Raw genomic sequence first — 18,824 nt, 5'->3', positions numbered from 1 at the left:
TTCAACGATAATAATAAAAATAATAATCAATGGCATGAATTTTCAACGGTCAATTGCATAAGCCTAATTAGGCCATATATATACCAATGATACAATGACACAGCTTTATTTAGTGGTCTGACTAATCGCAATATTATATTTTGGTTCGATTATAATGTTGATTGATTTTGGGGGATATTTGCAATATTTTAAAAATTGTGAGGTTTTCAAGATATTACGTTTAAGAAAATATTTCAATTTCAAATGTAATTTGGGATTACGTTTGGGGAATATTTTCCAATTTTTTTTGGCTGAGAATTCCAACACCTATTAAATGCTAGAACTTGGATTGATTTTAATTGGGTGGGTATGTAGCGGTCTAGGTTTCGCTCACGAGTCATGTCATCATTCTCTCAAATTGGCTGATGTTTATCCCACGTCATTGATGATGTAATGCGTTCATGATATCGGCTGGCGTGTCAATGTATTGCATAAAATTGAGCCTTTCACGATTGCGAATTGTGCTTGAAAAACGAATGCTTATTCGGCATTCAGTTTCTTGGCGAAGTCTCTTGTAGACATACAAAACTAACTCTCTTCAGTGCATCATAACAAGCTGGAAGTCGATGATATCATATTTTATTTCATATTAATTTATCGCTGGCTATAAATTGTATTTGTGCATGTAATTTTGAATCATCCCTTGTGCATATTCCATAGTTGCGGCCATCTCATTAGGCAAAAGGTGTGTGTCTTTTGCACGAGCACGTGGCCACGTTTGATATAAACTCTCGTCACGGTACAAGTGTTCACAAAAAAATTCTTCTCACCCTTTAAGGGATCATACACATGCATGGCAAGTAGTACTTCAAATGCATTTTATTAACATTGATTTGTAATTACATAAAGTGTTTGCAAATGCTTAGAAAGAGGGAACCTTAATTTTCCAAGGAATATTCAAGCACAAAGCAACAAGAGTGCTAACCCTATCAAACCAAAGAAGAATGCGATTCTCTTTCTTTTGAAGACCAAATCCAAAAGAAAACTATTAACTTGTGCCTCTAACCACGTTTCACATAGTACATACATAATTATGAGAGTATATATATGTGTAGAAATTGATTGAAGGGAGACAACTAAATCATTCTTCACCAAATCAAAAATACAAGGAGCTCTTTTCAATATATATGGCGGCACAATCAATTGATCAAAATATTGCTTACGAGGAATTTGAGCCTTTTTGCAAATGGCAGCGTAAGGAGGATCGTGACGTTCTTGAAATCCACCTCCCAGGTAAAATATACGGTTAATAATTAAACTACACTAAAATCTAAAATTAATCCAGTACATTTGCTCAAAAATAAAATGTGTTAACTTTTAGTCCTAAACAATATGTTTTGGTTTATATTTAAGAGCTCCGTAAAAAATTAATGGTAAACAGTGTTTTAAAATCCAAATTTGGTTTTGTAGATTTGCACATAAACCTATTTAGTCCTAGACAATATGCTCTAATTCATATTTATCTTATCAATCATGTTAAAACGTGGTTGGCTATTAACCATCTTTAATAAAATTGATATTTTATATAAAGGTCATAATGAAATTGAAAATATAGTAAAAAGCTTGAATCAGACTATAACTAACGGTTCATATAGCGAATAAATTAATAAATTAACTAAAGGTCATAATGAAATTGAAAATATAGTGCTAATTCAGTTATAGTGCTAATTTGAATAAATTCGCTAGATTAAGAAATAAAATACTTTATGGCTAAATATATTGCAAAATGTAAAAAAATATTACATAATTTAAAAAATTCCAATTTTTGAAATAAAAATGTAAAAATGTCACGGTCGTCCTTTGGTAGTGCTTAAGCACAGTTAGAAGTGCACACAACCTTGCAGCGCCGTGCACTAAAATTTGTTTGTTTTTTCTCTTCATAAAAACATTTGAAGATTTCAAAAAGGAGCAGCTGATAGTGCTAATCAGCAAGCACGGGGTGCTGAAGATTTTGGGAGAAAGACCAACCGATGCATCGAAATCGAAAGGCATCAGATTCGACAAAGAGGTGGCTGCACCCAACACCAAATACGACACTCACTCCATCCATGCTAAATTCGTCGATAACAATCTCATCATCACATTGCCGAAGGCCAAACCCGAGCCCACGCTGAAACCGGCTGCAGCTGGAGCCCAGGAGAAGGCCAAGGCCGCAACTCCGTCTATCGGGGGAAACGCAGCAGCGAGCCTCGCCGTGACTGTTGTGGTTGCGACGGTGCTAGCTGCTTATGTGCATTTTATGTACAAGTCCACGGTTGAACGTATATGAATGTATAGTGAGTTGTTAAATGAGAAATCCACTTACTAAAAATAATTGTTGAGATATGTAATGATAAATAATTAAAATATTAATTTTCTACCATGAGTATGTATTTTAGTCTATATAAATTAATTCATGATGCAACACTAACTATTTTAAATTTAGTATTCTAGTATAGCTTATATATCTTTCAATATAAACTTAGATACAACCAAATTGCAATTATATATTGTTGATCAGATTGACAATACGCATAAATTCTTAGATTGCGTTGTGTAGCAAACTTAGATTACTTGAATTTAGTCGGAAGGGATCACCTACAACAAATCCTAAAACCTACTCACAACAAAATAAAATGGATCCTACCATCACTTATTAAAATTGCTTATGTTTATATGATTATTTTATTTTGTTTTGAGTGTGTTTTAGAATTTGTTTTAGGTTTGTTTTACATGAATGTTACTGTATTGTCATATAATTGTAATTATAATTTTGGTGGTTTGAGTTTCTTTATTTTGGCCTATTTGTATTTGATATTGATTTAGATTGATTGAGGTTTATTTATTTTGGTTTTGTCCGATTTATATGTTTTTTGGCCAATTAATGCTTGAGAATTAGGTAATGTTTACTCGGATTTTGGTTTTGTTTTAGCCGATTTATTTTGTTAGCGAGTGGATGCATGGGTTGAGAAGGCGAATGTGCGATAAATGATCAGAGATAACGTGACGTCAAAAGAGAATTAGGGAAATCGAAGTCATGATGAGAATTTGGTTTTGTTTGGATCAATTTATTTTGACAGCGATGCATAGGTTGAGAAGACGGATGTGCAATAAACGATTACAGGTGACGTGACGTCAAAAGAGAATTAGGAATAGGTTGAAAAGACGGATGTGCGACAAATGATCACTAGGTAGCGTGACGTCAAAAGAGAATCATGGAAATCGAAGCTATAAATGATAATTTGGGAACTTGATTCAATTGGATTGGATTCAATTTAGAGATGGCATTGGGAGTGGACAAAGTGCTGATATATTCAATATATCTAAAGTTTTAATAAAAAAAATATATATAATAAAAACCATTAAAACGCCAATATAAATATGGATAGACTAAAAGCGCTCACTTTATATATGCACTTTACCTCTCTATCAAACGAATCCCGATTAATAAAACAACGAAGGATTAGTAGGCGGCGCCACCGCTAAACGCCACCCTCCGCCACCGAGTAACCGCCGCTTCACGCCCCAATTTAATCTGATTATCGCAATCAATCCAACTCCACGGCCATTCGCACTTGCTCACAATCCTCCGCGAACGCGTCTAACACCATCCACACCCCTCAGATTCAATCCCTAATTTAATCTACACTTCCCTCCCCAAAAAAAATTGGTGTTTATGGAGCCTGATACTGGTAGAGCTGACGGAATCAGCTATGAGGAATCCGGAAATCGTGTTGATCTCGACAACTCCAGTATTCAGCATTGTGAGACCGGGAAAATCGGCGCAGAAGATGTTAATGTTGCTGGGGGTGGAGACGGAAGCAGGAAAGGCGTCGATTCATCTTGTGCCGGAGGAGAAAAGCCGCAATCGGGGAACGAGAGCGCGGTAGGTGGAGTGGCGGGAAATAGGAGTGTTAAGAAGAGGATAGTAAAAAAGACTGTGATAGTTAAAAGGGTGATAATGAAGAGGGTGCCGAAGAGGGTTTTGATCAATCGCTCGGAAGAGGGGATCAATTTGAGTGAGGTAAGAAGCAATGATGGCGTGATTGAAAATTCTAACGTTGTTGATGGGTCTAAAAGCTTGAACCCTGTGAATTATGTCGATACAGATGATATTAAAGGGAATGATGCTGTAGGTGAAGTAGAGAGAAACAATTTAACAGTGTCTTCTTGTGATTTAGAAGTTGATAAGGCCATATTAAGCATTGGGACTATTAGTGAGAGAAAGAATACTGTGACAGAGAATGAATTAACATCATGTACTGTGGAGAATCAGAGTACTGGTATTGTCAAAGCAGCGGATATGGAGATTACCACAGGTCAAAGTGAGCGTCCAGTAGGAGAAGAATGTGGAATTTTGGATGCAAAGGAAAATGGAAGACGGAATATTGAAGCTGAAAGTTGCAGTGGTGAAGTGGAGAGTGATGAGGAATTGGAAGCTGAGGAGCGGAGGAAGAAGCGGAAAACAGAGATTTTCCTTGGTGGTCTAAGCAAGGCTACGAAGGAGGAACACATTAGGGAAGTGTTTGAAGGTGTTGGATCAGTTGTGGAAATAAGGATTGTGGTGAACCCTACATCAGGGAAGAATAGAGGCTTTGCCTTTGTGCAGTTTGCCACAGCTGCTGATGCTAAAAAGGCATTAGCAAAATACTCTGAAGTTGAGGTAACTTGTATTCTGGTTCTGGTTACATATTGCATTGTATGTAGCATAGAATGTTGGCGTATACTATATACATTACAGTTGTCCATTTTATAATGATGACATGCTAGTTGCTGGTTTAAATTTGCTTTACGTGTATAGAAGCTAATGATGCAAGGCTTATGATGTCATCGAAAGAGCCTTGAACTACAAAGCATGGCTCATTCTTTTGGTATGACCGTGGTATTTTTATAATCAAATATCTCTGTCTGTATATTGTACTTATACCCTTATCTGCCTATAAATGGTCGTCTATTCCTTGATTTAATGTAATTATCTGATCATCTGCACATGCTGTTACTTTGTCCTTGCAGCTATTCCTTGTCATGCTTTATTTTCTGCCTCCTACGAAATTATTCCTTTTTGCCCTGATATGAGCTATTGCTGTTCTAATGTCTTTTATTTTTGTTACTTAACTTTAGATATGTGGGAAGCTCTGCAATACAGCTCCAGTCCAGGGAAGTGATACAATATTTATTGGTAATATAGACAGAAATTGGAAGAGTGGAGATGTGAGCTTTTTTTATGCTTTGTTTTGTTCAACATCATTAATATCGATGATGTAACTAAAGGGTACTCTTTCTGCAGTTGGTTGAGTTGCTAGAGAAAGCTGGCGTTGAGAAAATAGATACAGTCACTATTAAGGCTCATCCAACTAACAAAGAGAGAAATCGTGGTTTTGCCTATGTTGAGCTTCAAACAAGTAAATATGCTCGAATTGCTTTTAAGAAACTGCAAGAGAAAGATGCTTTAGGGACAAACCAGAATGTAAATGTTTCATGGGCACAACCCATAAATGATCCACCCCAAGAAAAAAATTCACAGGTCAGTGTTGCCCTTGCAAAAGATCTTCCTTCATTTTTGAAGAAAAGATATTTCTTTCATTAAATATACAACCTCTGATGATGCTCTGACATGCATTGAGGCTGTCATTAGAGAGAAGATTAGGAGATGACTGCTCCAAGGTTCCCTATTCTCTGGATGGTCCTGTCTTAGTCTAGACTCGAAGGGTGCATTTGCTTTCAGGTATAAGGAAAATTAGGGATAAGAAAATTCTCTCCTTTTAAAACTCTCATTTATTTTTCATCCTTATCTATAAGAAAGAATTTCACCCTTTCTTATTCATCATTATCAGAACAATACCTTATGATGATATTATCCCTCCGGGGTGAAAAGGAGGAATAAGAAATGGCTAAATCCTTTTTTATGGATAAAGATGGAAAAGAAAGGAGGGATTTAAACTGAGAAAATTTTCTTATCCCTAATTTTCCTTATTCCTTAAAGCAAAAACACCCTAAAAGTAGACTACTTATTTTGGGAATTGATTCAAATATTTATTATGGTAGGTTAAGATGACTGCATCCCTTGCAAAAACAATTCCAAAGAGGAAGCAAATGACACAAACCTCCAATCTGACTAGTGCACAACACCTTGAAGCAAAAGAGAATGCATCACGAAGTAAGTACTAGAATTCTTTTCATCCTTGATGGATTGTATTAATTGCTGAAAACTAATCTGACTCTAAAAGTTTTAGAATTTAGATGCTGCCTGGTTAAGATTGATGTGTATAAAAAAATTGTAGGGAGGAAATTCGGTTGCTTTCAAGAGTGCCTTTGATGGCAGCATCTTAGAATTTTGGATTTCACTTTCACGCTGTATATTCTTGACTGCAGTACGAGCTTATAATTTGAGCATTTATATTTGTAAAGTCTCCACTTACAAAGAAATTAGAGTTTGGCTACGCTAAGTAATGGTTGAATATTCTACCAAGACAATTTAGACTTTATCAGAAGATGTGTTTGGATCTTTTATGTTATTTGGATTGAAAATTTGATGATGGATTTAATCCATTTTAGGAAATACAGTAGTAGTTGTTTGGATTGGAAAATTCATTTATTGATGGATTTTATCCATATAAGCAAATACATTAGTGATTGTTTGGATTAGAATGCACTTGAAATCATCACTCTCACGTAAAGGTTCAAAGTTGTGACTGTTTGTTGCTTTGTAAGATAAACAGAAAATATTACTTTGTTTAATAGATACTTCTGATGTGTATTTCTTATATCTGCTTTTGTGAATTTCGGTTTCCAGCATCCAAAAAGCCGCATACACTTAGAAACAAGGGCAAAGCTGCCAGCAGTAGTTATGATCATGTAAAGGTTGTTAACAGAACTTCTACTACTGAAGAACTTGTACAATTATTGAGGCAGCAAGCGTCAACTCAGAATAATCCTCCCCATTCAGGTTCAGGTACAAGGAAGTTTTTACTTGTTTTTTCCCCATTGATCATTTGTAGGGAATTAGGATTCTTGTGTTGTGAGATCAATTGTCTTGACAGATCTATTTATTTGTTTCTCTTTGAAGTCAATATTTTACCTCCTTTTTGTTCTTTTCCACCAAAGGCACAAGCTAGTTTAATTGGTCAATAGCATCATCACAGAAGTTACTTTGATTGATACTCTCCGTGAATCTACATTTATTTTTTACCTAATCACTAGGGTCTGACATGAAAAGGATGGTCCTCAAGTAGGTTCAGGACATATATCATCTGAATCATGTTGACTATACTTCGCTAGCAGAATTTACTTGTTAAAATTTTGTAAACTAAGGCCTGGAGAAACAATTCTGCTGCATTCAATTCGTCTATGATGTTTCTGGACAGGTGCAGTTATGTCAGACCATTGTTTCCTCTTACCTGGGAGCAAGCGGCCATTTTCACAAGTGGTAAGTTATTATAAGTCTTCAGTATACACTTTCCTATTTGTCCATGTATTCTTTTCTCTTTTCCATTTGATAGACTTATTTCTGTTCATCCAGACAGCCAAGCTTACTGCTCAGTTATTGTATTCAGGGCCATGATCCTCTCTCTGTGCAGCACCAAGGATTGTCACAAGTGCATGCAGAAAGCTTGTATCGAATTTCTGGCCCAAGGTCTTCTAGATGCTGAGGCAGAAGTCCTCCTTCATGCTACATATCAAATATTGGATGTTTTTCTTTTTGAGATAATTGTTTGTTAGTTCATTGATACCTTCTCTTGTTCTCTAATTCCAGCTCATTATCTCATGGCGTTGGTCTGTTACGGTCCCCTTATCATCATCAACCTGGGCTTGAGTTCCCATCTGGTCAGTGAATCTTTGATATGTATTCTTATGTTTTAACTTGTACATACTCCCCTTAAATTAACAGTATTTATTATTTTGTCTCTCAGAATCAATCAATGGGAGAAGTTATCCTAGACATTTTGAGGTACTCTAGCCATGCTCTTTTCCCACTTTGTTACAGTTTTCCCAGGTCGAGTCTCTCGTGCTTGGTGGTACTGAGGGACGCAAACTGATACCAAGAGAGGCATTCCAAGCCTGATTTCTTTTATTTTTCTTCTGTTTTGTAATATAGTAACGTTATTAAAGAATATACTCCCTCCGTCCCACGTTACTTGAGTCACTTCTTTTTCGCACTCCTTTTGAAAAAATAATAATAAATAGTTAAAGTGGAGAAAAAATAAAGTAAAAAAGAGAATACTATAGTTAAGACTCTTCTCTACATTATTCTCTCTCTTACTTTTCTTTCTCTCCACTTTAACTATTTATTATTATTTTTTTAAAACGAGTGCAAAAAAGAAATGACTCAAGTAATGTGGGACAGAGGGAGTAGAGTAATATCTTTAAAAAAAATAAAGGAGGAATTTTGCGTTGTATGTTTCTCCTCTGCTTCTTATGGATATTTGCAGATTGCTGGCCTGGCTATAGCATTATCTGAACCTCATTATTGGCAGTAAACTGATGCATTGAGATGCTCGATACATCCTGATTTCTTCTCTTTTTGCAGGCCAGAGATCGAGCTTCTTACTACGAAGATACTAATCCTTATCGCAGACGTGAGTCAATTTTTTTTTTGGCTCCACCTCTTACATATTTTCTGTGTTCCTTTTGATCAATGGAAATTAGCTCATGACATTTCTTCCCATTATCATGTAGCCTATTATATTCACTCATATATACTTGAATTTAATACAGTAATCTTGATTTTTTGGTATCTATTTGGTGATTTGAGATTAGCTTCTGCTCATTTTTGCTCATGAAGTGTATTTTTCTTTGTTCAGGTTGAGAATTCATCACTGGGGATGGGCTTGATTGGGGAACTGATGTATATTTTTAAATGTAAAATTTTCTTAGTATGACTGATGATAGCTGCTCCAGTTTTGCTGTTAAGAAGATTTGTTTTTGCTATTTTGAAATTAAATCGAGTATGATATTTATTTTGAAATTCATAATATAAAGTTCCCTCCAATTTTCTTACGCCGTTAAGTTTTATTAGTATGGACATTTAATAGAAAAAAGACAGATTGATACAAAAAATTAGGATTAGATTATTTGAGTCAAAAGATGATTAAACAAGTTAGCACTATCAAAATAAATGGTTATTTTCACAAAATTAAGGTAAATCTAATTAAACTATGTTTTTAGCTAACAAATAGAAAATTTGATTAGTTTCACATAAAACTTTTAAGAAGGGTTGACAATTTTCAATATGATACGAATGTTAAACACGTATAAAATTAATGAGTTTTGATTCAGCTTTATTGGATTATGTCGTTATTGGATTAACTTATTAGAAACTTGATTATTTGAGATTGGGCTTGAGTTGGATAAGAATTAAGTAACCCATCAAAATATTATTATTATTTCAATTATTTTTATTTTTAAAAAAATTATACTTTAGTTTTTATTCTCTAGATTCATATGAATTGAGTTTTTATCATGTAAATTGGGCTTTTTCGTGCTAATTCATCTAAGGATCCGGCAGACCGATTTAGGGCATCCGCAATGGGGCGGACGATGCGACGACGATGCATCGTCCGTCACATCGTCCGCCACTGCAGCATCGCGGACGATGGTTAACCATCGTCCGCGGACGATGCGCGGAGGATATCCATCGTCCGTCGCATCGTCCGCCACTATGGACGACGCGGACGATGGGTCACGGACAATAGGCACGCGTTTCCTTTTTTTTTTTGAATTTTTTCAAATTTTTTTTCTTATTTAAACACTACTATTCACTACCATTTCACACACTCATCTCTTCAATTTCTCTTCAATTATTCTCTCTCTAATCGTCTAAAAAATGAATCCCGACGACTACGATTTGAGTACATCGGATGGCTGCAGACGGGCCTTGACTCGAGCCTTGTTCGATGTCGTTAATGATGCCAAGGCGGAATGCTTGGCACAAATGCAGTGGGAGCAGGCGGCGGAGGCGCCGGTCCCTCGCCCGATACGACGTCGGACGTTTGTTCCCCGCGAGCACGACGTAGCGCATGAACGTCTGTTCGCAGATTATTTTGCCGAGAATCCAAGGTGGGGCCTGAATGTTTTTCACCGACGTTTTAGAATGAGGCGAGATCTTTTTCTCCGCATTGTGCACACGTTGGAGGGACGTGATGAGTACTTCCAGTATCGGGAAGACGGGATCGACAGACCCGGACTTACGCCGTTGCAGAAGTGCACGGTTGCGATTCGCCAATTGGCCTACGGCACAACAGCGGATATGTTCGACGAGTACCTTCACGTCGGGGATACAACTGGCCGTGAATGTCTGAAGATATTTTGTAAGTTAGTTGTGGAGGCTTTTGGTGACACATATTTGCGACGCCCGACTGCTAATGATTGCCAGAGCCTGATGCGGATGCACAAGACGGTGCACGGCTTCCCTGGGATGCTAGGGAGCATCGACCGTATGCACTGGCAGTGGAAGAACTGCCCGACGGCCTGGAGAGGCCAATTTACTAGCGGCTACAAGGGCAGCCACCCGACGATGATCCTAGAAGCCGTCGCTAACCACCGCCTCTGGATCCGGCATGCCTACTTTGGTGTAGCCGGGTCGAACAACTACATCAACGTCCTCAACTCGTCCACCCTATTCGCCGATCAGTGCAGGGGTCGCGGTCCGGCCATTTAGTTCACTGCCAACGGCCGCACACATCATATGGGGTACTACTTAGCCGATGACATATACCCTAGGTGGCCTGTTTTTTTGAAGACGATCAACTGCCCAATTGGTGAGAGGAGAGTCTTGTTTGCGGCAAAGCAGGAGTCCGCGCGAAAGGATGTGGAGCGGGCTTTTGGGGTGCTCCAATCGTGGTGGGCAATCGTGAAAGGTCCGACGCGTTTCTGGTACAAGGAAGTCATCGCCGACGTCATGTATGCGTGCATCATCATGCATAACATGATAGTCGAACAAGAACGTGGCCATGTCACCAATTGGGTGGATGATGAAGCCGGATCTAGCTCCAGCACGGCGACCTCGCCGGTCACTCGAGGATTACCGACTGGCTTCGGTGCGGTTCTAGAGCGACAGGCCTCAATGCGCAACCAACAAGACCATACTCAACTCATGACCGACATGATTGAAGAAGTTTGGAACCGCAACCACCGCCGTTGAGAAATTGTAGTTTTTTTTTCGTATTGTAATGTTTGAATTTTAATGAAATGAAGTTAGTTTTCCAAATTTTGAAGTATTTAAATATTCAAATAATAGAAAAATGCTTAGGGCGTCGCTTAGGGAGCTATAGTCTGCCCCACTGCAGGTGGAATAGAAGGAGGATAAAATACTGACGTGGCGGTGCATAGGGCGTCGCTTAGGGCGTCCCATTGTGGATGCCCTTGTGGATGCCCTTGTCATTCCCACGCAAAATTATGCCAAACAGATTGAATCATATTTTTTGTAAAAGTTGAATGTGAGATAAAGCTATAAATTGATGACAAAATCTAAAACCGCTTAAAATTGACTAATACTCAAATGGATCGAATTTTTAAATAGAGAAGGCGGGAAAGCCTAACTAACTCTCCAACTGCTCAAATAAGAGACGATTTTCATCTCTCTCTCTCTCTCTGAGCAGCTGAATTCACTGTCAATTTCTCTCTCTCACAAACCGCATATGCAGTCACAATTCACATGTCAATTGCGCCGCCGCCGGAGATAAAGCAAGTGGTGTCGGAATTATGGACGAATTTAACCCGACGGATGAGGAGATAATCCGTGAGTATCTGATGAAGAAGATCAACAATGAGGCGTTTCACACCGACATGATCAGTCCGGTTCACTTCTATGCTTTCACTCCAGATTATCTTTCTGGTAAATTTCTATTTTCTTTTTTTTTAATCAGTACTATTTCTCGCTCATTTCGCCTCTTTCTTCAGATTGAGTGATTATTGCTTTTCGTGATTCGATTTTCGACAAATTATAGACGTTTTTGTTCGAATCGAAATCTTGTATTTGAGTAATTTCAATCTTAATCGTAAGTATATATGATTATGCGATATTTTTTAAACAAATTACATGAATACTTCATTAAATCTTGTTTTATTTAACTTTTAATTGTAATCAACGAAGTTTATGTGCTTCTTGTGAATCAGTGTAGTTTTTCTTCCGTTTATCCTCTCTGTTTCTAGGGATCTCTGTTCTGAAACTGCACTAATTTGTTAGTACTAATAGTACTTTTTATTTGCTCTATTTCTGCTATAAATCGATTATTTTTCTAGTGTTGATTATTTTAGTATTAGTATTTAAATCGCGGATTTTCAGCTACAATGAAATATAGCTGAGTTATAGTTCTGTGTTGCTGTGTTATGGTGCAGAAATGTATAGAGCAAGTGGAGAAAGAGTGTGGTATTACTTCACACAGAGAAGGAGAAAGCATAGACACGGTAATGTGGTCGACAGGACAGCAGCGGGTGGATATTGGGAAAGAGTTACTGCTCCCGAAGATATCATGCATAATCGAAGAGTTATTGGTTCGTGCAGGCTGTTCGCCTACTTCACAGGGAAACGTCAAGATTCTGTCAGGACTAATTGGATGATGCAAGAATTCACAGCACCAGAGAATCGTGTGAGGGTAAGTATTTTCTTTTGTGGTTGTAGATTTTTGGTCCTAACTTGTGTCGTTGTTGTTTGTCGTGTTCATATCAAATGGAGATTGTCGTCGTTGTTGTTGGGAAGACACGACGAAGATCCATTGTTTGGGGTGGATTTAGTAGTGAATTTAGAATTGTTAAGATGTTAAAATCTGGTGTACTAACATGTATTGATCCACATTGTTGTGTTGTGTTGTGCAAGCAGATGAAAGATTGGGTTGTGTGTAAGATGTACAAGAACGAAAGCCGGAGATCAAGAAAAAGAAAAAGAAAAAGAAACCCGGAGAACACTAACCCGGCCTATACTGAGGCGATACGACCAGTCGACGATAGCTCAACAGCAATGGCAAGCCCAAATTTCGAATGTTTTAAGCTATGGAAAAATTTCAAAGTTGATTGTGTTTCTTTATCAAAATAACTCAATGTGATGGGAACTTATTCAGCTAAGTTTTAGGTAAAACAGTCATATTGTTTTCATTTCTTATCATTTTCAGCAAGCTGTAAGTTGTTTGATAAGGGATTTCAGGTTGAATAAGTTTATTTTTAATACTCCATATGATTCAATTTTGGTGGATTGTATATTGCAACTTTTATGCAAAATTTTGAGTCTTAAAAGATTAGTTTTGTTGTTTTAGTGAGACTCGGGTGTAGCTCTTTTGGTGGGGATTAGTTACACTCCTTTCGCTTACAACAAATAGGTTTAGCAGTGGACGATACGAGTTTTATTTGATATTGGTAATAAAAAATATGATTGAAATATTGTACTATATGAAAAAAGACATAGTTATTCATTAGAGAGAAACTTTAACATGAATATTGTAAATAAACAAAACTTGAGATCTAGTACAAGTACTATTAGCAAAGCCACAGTCGAGTGAAATTTCAGTGGATAACATTCATAGACATTTATTTCTGATTATTAATAAGAAAAAATATAATTTTATAGTTATTACATTTACCGTTAATGAAAAAGGAGATTGATAAAAAAAAAGTAGTATGATCGATTATTTGAAGGATAAAATCATTTAAGAGGTAATATAACTTCGATCATTAATATCTATTTATATGTTCTCTTTAAAGCTTCCCAAATTTAAGAATAGTTTGATTTTCCAATTTCTTACGTAGATTATAATTTAATTAATTTTGATTTTTTTTTTCGTGGTGGTTAGATTGAATAAATTTTACTAATAGAAAAGGCGGGAAAATCCCAACTAACTCAAACTGTCGAAAGTGTGTTTATTTGAGCAGAGCTCTCTCTCTCTAAAAAAAATCACCCCCAAAACCCAGCCTCACTGCGCCACCACTTTCACATGTCGGCGGCGGCGGCGGCGATAAAGCAAGTGGTGTTGGAGCCATGGGCGAATTAGCTCAGGTTCGCGAATTTAAACCGGCGGATGAAGAGATAATCCGTGAGTATCTGATGAGGAAAATCAACGATGAGGCGTTTCACACCGACATTATCAATACAGTTCAATTCTATGCTTCCGATCCAGATAATCTTTCTCGTAAATTTCTATTTTATTTCTTTTATTTCTTGCTCATTTCGCCTCTTTCTTCAGATCGAGTGATTATTGCTTTTCGTGATTCAATTCTCTGTTTTTGTTCTAATCGAAATCGAGTAATTTCATGAAATTTAATCTTATTTAACGTGACTTTCATGCCTCTTATGCGACAGTTTTGAACGTATATTTAATTATTTTATGCAGCAATGACTGTTGATTTTATTTATTTAACTTTTACTAGTTGTCTTGATTGTAATCAACCAAGATTATGCGTTTCTTGTGAATCAGTGGAGTCTGCACTAATTATGTTTTGGTTGTTCTTTTTCTACTATTAGGTTTCTTATTGAATTTGGTAAAAGATTTCAACTACAATGAATTTATAGCTGAGTTATAATTGTTTTTCTAGCTTAGATAAGTATAGGTTTGTGTTGCTGTGTTTGGTGCAGAAAGGCATAGCGCAGGTGGAGACAGAGTGTGGTTTTACTTCACAAAGAGAAATAGAAGGTATAGCCATGCTGATGTGGCGGACAGGAGAGCAGGGGATGGATATTCGAAGGTTATTGGTGCTCTCAAACGTATCACGCCTAACGGAGAAAGAATTGGGTCGCGCAGGCTGTTCGTCTACTTCACAGGGAAAAGTCCAGATTCTGTTCAGACTGATTGGCTGATGCAAGAATTCGCAGCGACAGAAAACCACGCAAGGGTAAGAATATATCTTTTGTGGTTATCGTCTTGGTTGATTGGTTGTTTGCCGTGTTCATTCAAATGGAGATTGTCTGAGTTGTTGTGAAGACACGATGATCCACTGTTTGGGTTGGATTTAGTAGTGAATCTAGAATTGTTAAAGATGTTAAAATCTGATGTACTAACATCTATTGTGTTGTGTTGTGCAAGCAGATGGGTGATTGGGTTGTGTGTAAGATGTATAAGACAACCAGGAAAGGCGGCGGCTCTAGTTTGATTCGTGATGCAGTGAACCATGTTGGAGAGGCGAACAACAACCCGGCCTATGCTGAAATTGATGAAACATGAAGGGTTGGTGTTTCTTTATAAGAACAGTCATTGAGATGAAAACTTATTCAGATCACTTTTTAGGTAAAACAACTCCATTTGTTACAGTTTATGTGAATATCATCATAATATCTTATTATTAGTCTCTAGTTGGATTTAGATTTTACTAATCTTGAATGTGTATGCTTTGGTTGTGATTGCAGGTGAAGGACACGCAGTGAATCAGTTGTGTAATGAAAGGCTTATTAATTTTTGTAGTGCTAATTCTTGCTCATAATGACATACTAGTATTTGTTTTTCATTTTTTGTTCGTAAAGATTGATTGAGGTGTTTCACAGAACCATTAAAATTATGATCATAATTCTAATAATCAGAGACTAGTTCAGTGTGGACAAAAACTCCAGTCACAATAGTATACAATGTATTGAATTGTATACTACTACTTTCTACCAATAGTTTTTTTTGTTTTCTAAAATTTTATTACAGTGGTAGTATAATGTACTCCCTTTGTTCCATGTTAATTGAGTCATTTTTTTATTTTGAAAAATTTTAAAATAATTGAGTCATTTTTATTTTTGGAAAAAATTAACCTATCTCTTACTTTATTTCTTTATTCTCTCTTAATATATTCACTATTATTAAATTCTATGCCGAAAAAAAGAACCTCTATTAACAAGGCAAAAAGAAGCACTTCTGTTAATAAGGAACAGAGGGAGTATTGAATTGTACTCCATGCAACTTCTTGCAAATAGTTTTTATATTCATTTTTGTTTATCCACCAAAATTAGTTCGGTTTTATTTTTAATTGTAATTGACATGGGCATAAATCGAAGTTCATGTACCTCAAAAGATATTTTCAAATTTTATAGATTAAAATTGATACCTTAACAAATTTCGCAAAAAAAAAAAATGTTCTCTCTTATTAACATTTGTCTCATACTAATATCAATTTAATCGTGGACAAAAAAGTGGAGTACAATTTTTAGGTAGATTATAATTTAAGTGAAGTTGGTATTTCGTAGTATTAATTCTCCTAAGAGCAATCAAGTACTTAACACTCATGAATTCGCCCTATAAATTCAACCATTTCCCCCCTTGCCACATCAACACTTTATCTTCAAGCATAAGCACGTGCAATAGCATCCCTAAATTCTACCCTATAAATCCGTCTATCTTTATTTCACCACCATTTTCATTTTTTATTTATTTTTGTGTTCTCAAATAAAATAAAGTAGCGAAATAACATAAATTTAAGAACATCCATCCAATCTTATTTCACCACCATTTTCATTTTTTTTTCATGATATTGAAATATAGAAAAAATTACAACGAGAAACAAACTAAAAAAGATACATATAAGTTTGAACGTTTCAACGCATGACAAATTTATGTGAAGCGGGTGCATAAAAATAAGGGAAATTGGTCTCTAAAACCATGAACTTTGCCTAAAATTTGGTATTTCCCATGAACTTTGAAATTGGTATATAATATCACAAACTTTGCATTTTGTTTGGTATTTCCCACGGCATGTTTATTACTATATTTGACTAACTTACGAGGCTTTTATCATACTTGACACAATTAAATCAACGTGGTTTTCAACGTGACTTTTTATGCTACATGTTATGAACTTAAAAAGTGGTTTCAAATATTATAAAACATATCACGGTTGCCTACTTGTATATTTCTATTCATTGAGTAAATCATCTTGAGCCATATATGTGTTGCTTTGCACTAAGCGAAAAAGACGATTTCAATGATGTTTCTCCGTAGATTCACCTATATAAGTCGTTGCTAAAGTTGCAAAGATAAGAGCTTGAATACCACTCGTAAATAATCCAAGGAACATGACATTGCAAAGTGGTATTGAGACCAATCCTTTAATAATTTGTACTCAGAGTTGATAGTTTTTTTTTTTTTTACTTTTATAGCTTAGACAAGTAGTAGTATCAGTATTGTGTTGCTGTGTCTGGTGCAGGAGTACATGGAGCAAGTGGAGACGGAGTGTGGTATTTCTTCACTAAGAGAAAGAGAAGTAATAGACCCACTCAGGTGGTGGACAGAAGAGCAGGGAATGGAGATTGGAAGGTTGTTGATGTTGATAAACATATCGTGCATGATGGACGATCAATTGGGGTGAAAAGTGGGTTCGCCTACTACGCAGGGCCATATCGAAAAACTGCTAGGACTGATTGGACGATGAAAGAATTCAGAGCACCAGAGAACCAAGTGAGGGTAAATAATTTCTTTTGTGGTAATAGAATTTTGTCGTCTTGGTTATTGTATGCTTGAGGCGGTTGTTGTTTGCTGCGTTCATATCAAATGGAGATTGTCGGAGTTGTTGTGGGGACACGATGATGATCCGTTGTTTGGGTTGGATTTAGTAGTGAATCTAGAATTTGAATCCATTGTTAATATGCTTAATAATCTGATGTACTAACATTTGTTGATCACATGTGGTGTGCAAGTAGTTTGATCTTTGGGTTGTGTGTAAGATGTACAAGTACAAGTCAACCAGTAAAAAAGGCAACTCTAAGTCGATCCGTGATGTGGTGAATGAAGCCGGGAGTTCAAGAAAAAGAAACCATGACGGAGAAGAGAAAGATGGAAAGGTGAACAAACGTCGTGCGAAGAGCTCAACTGCAAGCGCAAGGTTTGAATGTTTTAAGCTAATAAACAAGTTCAAAATTGATGGAAGCATGAAATGTTGTGTTTCTTAGTATGATTTGTTACTTCTAATGTTTCTTTATTAGATTCAGTCAATAAAACAGTCATATCATATAGCCTACCTATTTGTATTAATAAAATTTTTCACTAATCTAAATGTGCACTTTTTTATTGTTGTAATTGCAGCTGCAGGTGAAGGACAAGATATGAATCAGTTGTTTGTACAGATTGAGGAGCATAGTTCTAAATGTGCACCACCTTTTTGTTGTTGTAATTACAATCAGCATTAAAATTAGGAGCATTGCATAGTTCTAAAACTCCAGTGAGTCATGATTCTATATTTCTAATACTTTTGGGACTTGTTTGTTGCAAAGTTTGTGCCAGCCGCTTGACCAACTCACACATGGAGTATATTTTTATCGATTGTGCGTAATAACCAAATGTCGTTTCATAAGTTGTTATTTTTCAAAGTCGGAGGGAATACAAGATAATACTATAGTCATATTTCTTAAATTGCACTATACAATAAGATGTATAGAAAATTAGAAATTATATATTCTCTGTCTCAACTAATGTCATACTTTCTGTTTTATTTATCCCAAAAAAATGTCATGTTTCTTTTTTAATTAAATTCTCTCACATTAATATATAAAAAATACGTACTATATTTTGGTAGTATAAAGTTTAAAAAAATGTCATGTTTCTTTTTTAATTAAATTCTCTCACATTAATATATAAAAAATACGTACTATATTTTGGTAGTATAAAGTTTAATCTTGGTAGAATGTATTGAACTATATACAACAAAAATTTAATTTACTCCGATTCAATGATTAACTTCGAAATGCAGTAATGGGAGTATATTTTATCATTATATGGTGTCAATCAGACTACGAACCATTCCATTATAATTTAGAGAATCTTAACAAAATTGCTGGGAAAGAAATACAATAAGAACCTAAACAAGAGACAAAGATCTAAATTTTGGATCGAAATACCATTTATTTTATTTTC

At 36.1% G+C, this 18,824-nt stretch overlaps 4 protein-coding genes and 1 pseudogene across 4 annotated transcripts; all 5 read left to right on the top strand.

Annotated features, from left to right (window-relative positions):
- The first annotated feature begins 1,129 nt into the window (after positions 1-1,129).
- Positions 1,130-2,401, top strand: LOC125214877 (inactive protein RESTRICTED TEV MOVEMENT 2-like). The gene is made up of 2 exons (XM_048116083.1): positions 1,130-1,272; positions 1,935-2,401. Exons 1-2 carry the CDS (start codon positions 1,167-1,169, stop codon positions 2,306-2,308), a joined length of 480 nt encoding a protein of 159 aa, XP_047972040.1. The 5' UTR covers positions 1,130-1,166; the 3' UTR covers positions 2,309-2,401.
- Positions 2,402-3,440: 1,039 nt separating this feature from the next.
- Positions 3,441-8,983, top strand: LOC125214870 (annotated as a pseudogene).
- An 858-nt stretch (positions 8,984-9,841) lies between these two features.
- LOC125209725 lies at positions 9,842-11,158 on the top strand. The gene is made up of 2 exons (XM_048109311.1): positions 9,842-10,414; positions 10,757-11,158. Exons 1-2 carry the CDS (start codon positions 9,842-9,844, stop codon positions 11,156-11,158), a joined length of 975 nt encoding a protein of 324 aa, XP_047965268.1.
- Positions 11,159-11,718: 560 nt separating this feature from the next.
- Positions 11,719-18,210, top strand: LOC125209724 (NAC domain-containing protein JA2L-like). Its single transcript, XM_048109310.1, has 4 exons — positions 11,719-11,851; positions 17,122-17,378; positions 17,639-17,796; positions 17,997-18,210. The coding sequence occupies exons 1-4, from the start codon at positions 11,719-11,721 to the stop codon at positions 18,004-18,006; spliced, it is 558 nt and encodes a 185-aa protein (XP_047965267.1). The 3' UTR covers positions 18,007-18,210.
- On the top strand, positions 13,948-15,523 carry LOC125214876 (NAC domain-containing protein JA2L-like). The gene is made up of 4 exons (XM_048116082.1): positions 13,948-14,135; positions 14,579-14,835; positions 15,030-15,227; positions 15,347-15,523. Exons 1-3 carry the CDS (start codon positions 13,985-13,987, stop codon positions 15,162-15,164), a joined length of 543 nt encoding a protein of 180 aa, XP_047972039.1. The 5' UTR covers positions 13,948-13,984; the 3' UTR covers positions 15,165-15,227; positions 15,347-15,523.
- Positions 18,211-18,824: the final 614 nt, after the last annotated feature.

This window comes from Salvia hispanica, chromosome 3 (assembly GCF_023119035.1).
Source record: "Salvia hispanica cultivar TCC Black 2014 chromosome 3, UniMelb_Shisp_WGS_1.0, whole genome shotgun sequence".
NCBI classification, from domain to species: domain Eukaryota; kingdom Viridiplantae; phylum Streptophyta; class Magnoliopsida; order Lamiales; family Lamiaceae; genus Salvia; species Salvia hispanica.
This window is presented reverse-complemented; position numbering and strand designations above follow the sequence as displayed.